The sequence below is a fragment of the Myodes glareolus genome, chromosome 17 (genome assembly GCF_982192425.1).
Source record: "Myodes glareolus chromosome 17, mMyoGla1.1, whole genome shotgun sequence".
Taxonomy (NCBI): Eukaryota; Metazoa; Chordata; class Mammalia; order Rodentia; family Cricetidae; genus Myodes; species Myodes glareolus.
Genome location: NC_142042.1, coordinates 48,958,645 through 48,968,619, shown reverse-complemented (window position 1 = coordinate 48,968,619; position 9,975 = coordinate 48,958,645). Strand labels below are relative to the sequence as shown.

The 9,975-nt window shown below is 48.3% G+C and overlaps 1 protein-coding gene across 3 annotated transcripts; it reads right to left on the bottom strand.

Annotated features, from left to right (window-relative positions):
* Window positions 1–4,774: 4,774 nt before the first annotated feature.
* On the bottom strand, window positions 4,775–9,802 carry LOC125406460 (glutathione S-transferase Mu 2-like). Of its 3 annotated transcripts, none has more exons than XM_048443485.3 (8): window positions 9,663–9,802; window positions 9,315–9,390; window positions 8,890–8,954; window positions 8,517–8,598; window positions 8,275–8,375; window positions 7,240–7,333; window positions 7,045–7,157; window positions 4,775–5,326 (listed from the first exon to the last, which is right to left on the bottom strand). In XM_048443485.3, exons 1-8 carry the CDS (start codon window positions 9,696–9,698, stop codon window positions 5,237–5,239), a joined length of 657 nt encoding a protein of 218 aa, XP_048299442.1. In that variant the 5' UTR covers window positions 9,699–9,802; the 3' UTR covers window positions 4,775–5,236. The 3 variants fall into 3 exon arrangements, with proteins under 3 accessions (XP_048299442.1, XP_048299440.1, XP_085533964.1); XM_048443483.3 differs by lacking the exon at window positions 4,775–5,326 and adding an exon at window positions 5,396–5,537 and having other exon boundaries at window positions 7,045–7,155; window positions 7,239–7,333; XM_085677838.2 differs by lacking the exon at window positions 4,775–5,326 and adding an exon at window positions 5,549–6,266 and having other exon boundaries at window positions 7,045–7,155; window positions 7,239–7,333.
* Window positions 9,803–9,975: the final 173 nt, after the last annotated feature.

The following is a 9,975-nucleotide window of genomic DNA, read 5'->3' as shown; positions in this document are numbered from 1 at the left end:
ACCACGCACAATGGGCTGGGTTCTCCCACATCAATCACTAATTAAGAAAATGACCTTCAGGCTTGTCTATAGCCCAATCTTGTGGAGGCATTTTTCTCAATGAGGCTCCCTTCTCGGATGACTCTAGCTTGTGTCAAGTTAACGTAAAACTAGCACAATCTCCTAGTGTTTTCTTTTTGCTCATAAATACGTCTTCCTTTTAATTTGGAAAACTCCCTCTTTTATTTCTGGCTAGACAAGTCTGGTCAAATCTGAGGAATGTATTCTCTCGAGTATGCTTGTCTGGGAACAAGGCTCAAACAGAGGGTGAGTGTGCTTGAGTCTGTTTTCTTCCACCATGTGGGACCTGAGGGACCTAACTCAGGTTGTCAGTTTCAGCAGCAAGTGCCCTGACCCCCTGAGCTATCTCAGTGGCTCCAACATGTGCTCTCTGACCTTGTCTTACAGGATATGTGCGTTCTTCTTCAGGTCTGGGAAATTTTATACCATTGTTTCTTTCAATAAACTTTCTAAACCTTTGCAATTGTTAAGCCCTTCTTGAAACACAACAATTCAAGTACTCCTGTAATGCTGTCTCAAAGACCCCATACATCTTCTCTCGTCCTTGTCCTCTGAGGCTCACTAATACTTTCTTCTCTTTGCTCTGTTCTGATATTGATGCCTTTTGCTGCATGTAAAAATTGACTCTTCTTTTTAAGGTCAAAGATTACCTTTGTAGAACTTATTGCTTCCATTTCTTAAATTTCTCTTTTAGAGTATCATTTCTCTTTGTTCTCTTTGAGCTTATTTTGTGACCTTAAAGTGGCTGTTTTCCACTTCCCATCCAAGAGTTCCCTTATACTAGTTGCTATGTGGTTGGTTTCGAGACTCTTACCTTGAATGTTTCGTGCAGTCATGGCTTCCTAAAGTTCTTGATGCTTGCTGCTCTGCGGCAGCCTCTGGACGCTAAAGGTATTAACTCTAGAGTTTGAAACCTGGCTTTGTTTGCATCAATCTTTCCAGAAATTCTAAGTAGGCTGTTTCTCCCTGGCCCCTCTGAGCTGTTAGACACTCCCGTTATTTCAGCAATAAGTGGTGATAGAGTTCAAGGTTTTTTATGAGGTCACCACTGATGTGTTGTTGTTGGTAGACCACTGGAGGAAGATCAAAGTTCAGGCTGTCCCCAAATCTGTAGTTTGCGTGTTCATCGTGAGTTAGCGTAGTGCCTGGAATGAACAGCCCTTCCCCGTGAGCCTCTGTTTGAGAACAGGGTCCACCAGATGCCTCGTTCAGAGCCAACCGCCTATAGTCAGACACTAAGATTCTGCATGGGTCTGGGTAGAATCACCACAGATGGTCTAGATGGTATATGCTCTGGCACATATACCATACGCCACCACCAAAGCCACAATGCGGTGTCCCTGTGAGATCACAACCTGCTGAGACCTGGCAGAACACAACCCTGGGAAAGGACAAAGGTCTGCACAACTTTGAACTGACTATTGCTGAAGTCAGCTAATGGCTAAAGATCCCCACAACCACAGATGATGCTGGCCAGGATAGAAGTCCAAAGAGTGATGCCCGACACCAAGGCTGTTCCAGAAATTCTATCCATGAACTCTATCCTGAAATGGGGGACACTAGGACCTGTTCAATACTAGCTTTCACCAGCCTGGCACTGCATTCCAAGATGAAGTCCTATGCTTCCTATCCCATTCTAGCCCTAGAGACTGGAGTCTTGCTCCACATCATAGAGTAGGCGTAATGTGGGTGAAGACAAGTCCCTTGACCTCCAAGGGTGACATTAAACTGGTCCCCACGACAGTCTAACCTGATCAGTGATCTGTACACTCTTAGGGAAGGGGTTGCCCTAGGGCCTCTCTGAGACCACCAATGACACAGGCCCAGACTACCTAATCCACCAGCACACAGTTTTCTGCTGGGAGTAGACACAGAAAAATCTGTCTGGGAGCTATGGCCTGGGCTAGGGGCCTACAGCTTTTGCCTACTGCTAGGGCTCATCAGAGCAGGTCCATCACCGAGGTCTAAGACAAAGTCATATAGAACTTTATATGCCCTGTTCCCCAGAGAATGGAGCATTGCTTCCCTTTCTGCTCGAGTTGAAGGAATATGGCAAAGGCAGTTAGTCCCTTTGAATCCTAGCTAATAGAGTTCCAGTGGCTCAGTCTGCAGATACTGACCTTGGGGCAGGGGTAGGTGCGTCAGCTGAGAAAAGGCAGGCAACCCTATCTTTACCATCTTTTTCAATACGTCTTTTCTTTTTTCATTTAATAAAACCAGTCACTATGACATCTCACTTGACTCTGGTTTGTTTGGGGGGTTTGGTTTGTTTGTTTGTTGTTGTTTGGCAGGGACTGGGAGTGAGGAGGCAGACAGGGTCTTGTTATATAGTTTAGTCTGGCTTGGAACTTAGGCTATTCCTGCCTCAGCTTCCCAAGTGTTGAGATTATAGACATAGCCATGGCTCACCTGGCTTTCTTAGCTCTGTGAACAGTGTCATCCTGTCAACAGATATGTCTTCGGAAAGATGGCTGCTGGGGGGGTCACACTAGGTAGGCACCTTGTTTTACATTTTTTTTACTTTTAAATGTATATATAATATATATATATATACATATATATATATATATATATACATACCCACCAATGATGGGAAAGGCATTAATGCCTCCATACTCTCACGAAATATTTTAATGTTTGAATTTTCATAGTAGCCATCCTAATGTACATGAAGTAGAACCTCATTACTGTTTAGCTGTCCCTTTCTCCAATAATAAACAAGTCATGATTTTCTGAGTGCTTCCTGGCATTTGAATATTTTCTTTTTATTTCATTAACTTTTTTCACATTTATTTTACATACCAACCACAGTTTTCCCTCCCTCCTTCCCTTCCCATCCATTCCCCCACCTCCCATTTTCCTCTTTCTCCATCAACTCTTCCTCCATCTCAGTTCAGAGAGGGGCAGGCCTCCCATGGACTTGAACAAAGCATGGCACATCAAGTTGAAGCAGGACCGAGTTCCTGCATCAAGGCTGGGTGAGATAATTCAGCACAGGAGACAGGTTCCCAAAAGCCAGCTAATCACCAGGGACAAGTCCTGACCTCACTGCTAGGAGCCCTACAAACAGACCAAGCTACAAAACTGCCACACATGTGCGAGGGCTTAGGTTGGTCCCATGCAGGCTCCCTAACTGTTGATTCCGAGTTGCAGTCTGGATTAATATTGTATTCTTTCTACTTAGCTTTTATTATACCGTCATCCTAACTTCCATTGCGTTTTTCCATTTTATTTTATTTTTTGAAACTGTGTACTTTGAATCTACCTTGTGCATGCTAAGTAAATGTTCTACTACTGCCTTATGCCCTAATCCTGTTTCCTTTTTAAATTTCATTCATCTCTGAAGAATAATGGACTCTTAGCCTAATTAATTTTGATCTTACAAGTTTCACAAGTTTTGAGCATCTCTGGGCATTGATATTACTAGCTGTTCTTATTTATTTATTTATTTATTTATTTATTTATTTATTTATTTTTGATACAAGAGACCAAATCACTCTATGCAGCCCAACCAGCTTAAAATTCACTAGGTAGACAAAACTGTTCTTAAACTCACACAGATTGCCCTGCCTCTGTCATTGTGAGCTCTAGGATTGAAGGTGTGTGTGCACCCCCTTAGTTGGAGAGTTCCATATTAATGACTCATTTATTTCACAATAACCGTCACAAGTTGCCGACAGTCCCTGGTTTCTTGTGGCAGCAGGTAACTAACCGCTGGCAGCTGCCATGTGAACGATGCCCAGAAGGGACCTCCTCCAGAGCTACTCTCCATTACAGGCAGTGCCGACCAAGGTCAGAATCCATGGTCTAGCGGCTGCCATGGGAACCTGTTCAGCAGATTCTTCTCCAACGAGTCCAGCTCCTTTGTGGATGATCTGATACAAAATACCCCTGACATGACTGCTCATATACTGCGGCACTGGGTTCCAGCAAGTTGGGCTGCCTCATCTCAGACCGTGCTCTCCAAGGGCGGCTGGGGAGCCTCTTGAATTCCGGGATGAGGAGAGACTCTGGTTTAGACTGTAAGGCCTGAATATGTAAACCTTCTACATCTCATTCCGCACCTCCTCAGGCTAAGAGAAAAATTCCCGGAGTGCCAAGTGCTGCTGGCTGTAGAGTTTGGCACAAGGATTGCTGAGCACAGTGCTTTAGTTTCCGAACTGCAAGAGCAGTGACAGTGGGCCAGGCTCTCTCACACACATTATGCAAAGAGATGCAAAGTCCAACAGGCCCCACATCTTCCCTTTGATCAACTTAGGATGAAGTTCGATAAATATAGCCAACATGTAGACTGCAAACAGTGGGGAGTGTGTATGGGGAAGCATCCTGAGACTAGGAGGAGAAGTGTCTAGTTTAGGGACAGCTTCTGGGAGAGAGAGAGACAAAAGGGATTTCCCGCCCCCTCCCAAGAGCCCAGCATCTCTCTGCACATTTCTGTGGAGAAGCCGCTGTGAAGGAACCCCAGCGAAGAAGCAGCACCCCCCAAGGCATCCCAGAGTGGGCAACACAGAATTGATGACCGGAACATCGAGAACTGTAAACGATCTTATACCTTGTGTGATCATCAAGATCACACACACACACACACACACACACACACACACACACACACACACACGTACACACACACACCCCTGTCCCTTCTACAGAACAATGACTACCCAAGCAAGTCAACGCAGTCCTGAGAGACACAGGCAACAAGACACAGAGCAAATGTGGCTTAGACTTTACTAGAGATCAACCAGGGCTGGACAGTCCCATATCGAGGGACAAGGGTTTACAAATTAGGGGACTGGTCTTTCTGGCGATGCTGGGCAGCCTCACACTGAGGATGGGTACTTGAACACAGGCAGGACTGGTTTCTTTGGCAGTGGTAGGGAGCCACAGAGCCAAGTGCACCCCCACAGCCAAGCTGAGGGCCACTTGGATCTAGGACAAAGGAAAGGAAGGGGAGGAAGGGAGTGTGAAGGAACAGGGAGGTGGAGTTAACAGAAGCTTGACTTGGGAGCCGCTGAGTGGAAAAGAAGAGTCGCTAGGGCCTTTCAGAGGAGAAGAGAAGAAAGAAGGGAAGGAATGGGAAGACTGACCCAGAGGTGCAGGGGCCCATATGTGACCCGTGTTAAAGGGTCAGCAAGCACAGTTATAGATCTCTTCCCAGGCTTGGTAGTAAGGGGCCCTACTTGTTACCCCACATAGCTATCTTCAAATACATGGGGCTTGCAAGGAAGCGGCTCGACTTCATGTAGGCAGAGACCTTCTTCAGGGCCTATGAGTGGGAAGGAGAAGCAAAGCTTAGGCCTGTAGGCCCGCTGGACTGACCAGCTCCACCCCATGAACTCCACGTGGGCCTGAGATCTGGAGCACAGCAGTCAACCTCAGCTCTGGAGAAGAATCTCTTCGAATTCCTTTCCCTGGTGTCCCACTTCAAGAGGGGCATCGCGTGGAGAAATAGCGCTATCCTGAAGGCTTGGTGTCCTCTAGAAAGTACATCAGAGGTTTGGAAAAACCACTCAATGACCCTGCAAGATCAGCCCTAACTGACCATTGATCGGAGGGAACCTGAAGTCCAGAGAGGTTAGCAGCTTCCTCCTATACACCCAGCCCTATCATGGTCTGCACAGGCCCGTTCTTTTTTCACAGGGAAGCTACTGCCTGCATTTGCACACCAAGGAAGGAGCTGGCAGAGAAAAAAGGCGTTCATAGAGCATGCCCAAGTAGCTTGAAAAAGTGCCCAGATCACACCCCATGACACAGAAAAGCCCGAATGGAAGTATTTTCAGATGGAGGGAGGCCCACCAGGAAAAGCAGGGTAGGGGTCTAATCCATTCCCAGAGAGAAGACAGTCTAAACTTCTCCACCTGGTACCTGGGCCCAATATTACTATACCCCAATCAAATATATCTATAGTTCTAATACAGGGACCGTGTCAAATTTCAGTCACCTTGCACGAATTTTACCAAGAATCAGTTCCCAGATAACTCACTGCTGAGGATTTCTAAAGCCCAGGACTGCCTGTTTATTATGAGCCAGAGCACCAGGCCTGAGGGGGCAGCTGTTAACTCTCCCTTCCCCTTCTCCCCACGGTGATGCCAGCTCTTACATAATCCCCAAAGCTATTCAACTTGGACCAGAAACAGAGCTAATGGGAACTAGCTGAGAAAACACATCACTTGATACAAAGTGGGGAATGAAAACAGATCCCAGGCCTAAAGGGAGAGAGAGAGAGAGAGAGAGAGAGAGAGAGAGAGAGAGAGAGAGAGAGAGGAAAATAAGAAAGAGAAGGAAAAGAAAGACCAAATTAACACACACACTCACTAAGTTAATGCTTCCAATTGTCTAATAAAGTAGATTGGGGGGTGTCAAACACAGGGGCCCGGATGTCACCCTCTTACAAGGGCCCGCCTGTCTACCCAATCCAAGCACCGTCTACAGTCTGAGCTCTCCATGTCTCCACAATGGGGATGGGAGAAGCAAAGTGTTCTGCTTTGTTCTGTGAAGACTCTGTTTCGCGAGATTTCACATAAATCCCGCTGTCCTTTGCCTTCTTAAATGCCTAAAGTCAGTTGTTTGAACACTGTTGCCACCTTCTACTCCTCAAAAGGGTCCTGGACAGGAAACCCTGGGTGAACAAAGGCCTGAAGTTTTTCTTTTCAGCTTCACAAGACAGGAAGAGTTGCCAGTGTTGCCCTTAGAAGTCAGGGGCCCACATGGAACGCAGGCCTCCAGGGATCAGAGTTGAGACCCTGAGCAAGTGAGTTACCCTCCAGTCTCAGTTCCTCTTAGGAGTCTGATAGTTCTATCCACCTTGTAGGAATCTTAGAGTAATACATTTGACCCTTTAACTATCAAGTGTTGAGCACAGATCCTCACAGAACACCAGTGCTCAGGAAATGCTAATTATTCTTTTAAATTAAAAGATTAGGAAATCATCCTGGGAAGGGGGAAGGGAAAGGCATCTAAGAAGGAAGAGGATCAGGGCATCACCTCAAAGCGGGCCACAAAGTCCTTCAGGTTGGGGAAGGCATCCAAGCATTTGGGCTCAAACAGTCGTTGCTGGTCAAGAATATCATAAGCGAGGAAATCCACATAGGTGATCTGTAGGAATTGAGGGTCAGTGAGATAGGATCTGGTAGTCTGGGAAGAAAGGTGGCTCCTTCCCCCCACCTCCTTCTCTTTACCTGTCCCCTGCAAACCATGGCCGCTTGCCCAGGAACTCAGAGTAGAGCTTCATCTTCTCAGGGAGACCCTTTAAGTACTCTAGCCTCTGTTTCTCCTGAAGTAGGGGGAATAAAAACCCGTCACCACCCTCCAATACAGGCTCCCTGGCAAAGAGTTTGACTTCACAGGAATGGAGGGGAGAGCATGCACCCCCTCAAGACTGGCCCTGAGGCAGCTTTCTGATTTTCAATGAGCTCATCACTGCTGATCAGAGCCCTCCAGGCACCAGGTCCCCACGTGTTGGAGGATGAGAAGTCAGATAGGAATGTTGTTATGACCTGTCCTATCACTTGGTTACCCTGTCCCCTTAAGAGATAAGCCCCGCCCACTCCCCCTTTCCATTTCTCTTCTGAAGAGGTGGCAGCTGCCCCTCACCCCCTCTCTCTCCTCCCCCACCTTTTTTTCTCTCCCCCTCCCATTTCTTTCCATAATCCACTAAATAAATTCTATACCCAAACTCTCTCTGCATGGTGTATCTGTCTGTCTCTTACTCGCCATAGTCTCCCACCCACCAAGGGGACCCGCCGAGGCTCGGGGGTCACCCACTGACCAGCCAAGGCCTCTGGCCCACCTTGGTCTCCCACCCGCCGCTGCCCCGCCTTGGGACACCGCGGCTTTAAAAAGAATAACAAATACAACACTTTCGTGGAATTCCTGGGGGTCAGACTCAGAGGTGCTTAGGAGGTGCCCACACACCTGTCACACTCTGGACTCAGATGGCCAGTGCCATCAAAGAAGCAAAACACTACATGCTCGAATGTTTAAAAACTGAAACTTCTAGCTTGTGGAATCCAAGCTGTATCCTAGAAGTGGTAGAAACTGACTCACAGTGGTTATTTGGCAAGATTCTGGAGTCATAGAGGCCACTTTTTGCTGGGATAAGTAGGGGCTTGGAGAATCAGCATGGCTAGACTCAAATGCAGATGTGACCAATACAGATGTGAACATAGGACTTTAACTCCAAACCCTGTCTTCCCCATCCACCGGTGGACTCACAAACTCAGGGCTGTAGCAGACCATCACAAGCTGGAAGCGAGTGTCCATGACCTGTTTCTCCAAAATGTCAATACGAATCCTCTCCTCCTCTGTCTCCCCACCTGCAGCACACACAGCAGAATCTCATCACACACACCAACACACACACACACACACACACACACGCGCGCGCGCGCGCGCACGCGCCAGACAAGCCCAGGGAGGTGACCACGATGCCCCACCCTGCAGCCTGCCCCACTCACACAGGTTGTGCTTGCGGCCAAGGTAGCGCAGGATGGCGTTGCTCTGAGTGATCTTGGTCGATCCATCAATTAAGTAGGGCAGCTGAAGAGACAAGCAGGGACAGTCAGATGGGATTTGAGGACCCTGCATTCCTTCTCTGCGTGAGGACAGACAGGGGGCCTGTCACTCAGTGTGCCTGGCACAGGAAACCCTCCACGAGCACAGTGCACACTGAATGGAAGAGCTGGGACACAGCCCATCACAGACACACTGCGCAGCCTCCAGGAATGGGAGCAGGAGAGCTGAAGCTCTGACCCCAACCCCCCTCAGTCAGGCAAGGAGAAGAGGTGAGGACGCCACACCTTCCCCAAACCTCCCCTTCCCTGCACCTACATTGGGAAAGTCCAGGCCCAGCTTGAATTTGTCATTCAGCCACTGGCTTCGGTCAAAGTCGGCTGCTGTAGTGGCAGGAGTTGAAAAAGAAATCCCACCCTCCTACAGGAGTCAGGCAAGCCCCCGCCCCCTCCCAGGCTGGGAATCTGCAACCTCACACTGAGTGTGTATTCCAACGTAACAGGAGGGAGGAGTGTCTGGAACTGTGGGCCCTGCAGGCCTAAGGTTTACAAGAAGTTTAGACAAATGCTAATTCACAAATAGAGAAAAAGTCATAGCCCTTCATTTTAAGACCAGACTGCCTTCTCAGGGTTTTTTGAAGGTCTAGTTGAACTCTAGTTCTAACTGAAAGAAGCCCGCAGGCCCAGGGACTCCTGAGGGCCACCAATCGGAAGTTAGGCAAGAGTCTAAGAGGGTGTCATTACCATTCCCCGTGGTGTATCTCTTCTCCTCATAGCTTGAATCAGTGTATTCCAAGAACAGGCGGATGGCATGGCACAACTAGAAGATATGGCTGATCAGAGAGGCACACCCCTGACTATGCCTCTATATTTTAATCCCTACCCTTGATCTAACAGTCCGCACACGTGGTGGGGACGGGAAGAGGGAGAGAGACTAATCTCAAACATCTAGAGTTCTGAGAAGTACAGGTTGTGGAATCCAGCAAGACCTTACAAAGGGGGATCCATTTCCTGCACTGGCTGCCAACTACTCAGCACATTCCCGCCCGCCCGACGTTCCCATCGCACTCGGCTGTCAGACCCCGCTCTCACCCCACGGATATCCCAGTAACCCAGTGTCATGGGCATGGTGCTGGTGCTTTCTGGCTTCAGCGGAGCTGTGTAAACAGTGACAGCACGCTAGTGCGCCAGGAGAGAAGCAGCGGCACTGGTAAAGAGCCCTCTCCTTTAGGTCCCGCCCCCTCTTTCTCCGCCCCGCCCCGCCCTGCCCCGCCCTGCTCCGCCCTGCTCCGGTTAAGAGGCTCTCGCCAAGGTCTTCTCTCAGCTTCCAACCCTAAACCCAAGTACAACAAGGCGGAGTCAAATCTAAAGTAGCTTCATCAGTATGACCTCTTTCATAAGGTTT

Coding starts and splice junctions, on each gene's coding strand:
- LOC125406460 (XM_048443485.3), bottom strand. CDS start 9,698: ATGCCCATGACACTGGGTTACTGGGATATCCGTGGG. Junction 8,599..8,889: donor TGGGCCTGGACTTTCCCAAT/GTAGGTGCAGGG, acceptor TTGTCTCTTCAG/CTGCCCTACTTAATTGATGG. Junction 8,376..8,516: donor TGGCCGCAAGCACAACCTGT/GTGAGTGGGGCA, acceptor TGTGTGCTGCAG/GTGGGGAGACAGAGGAGGAG.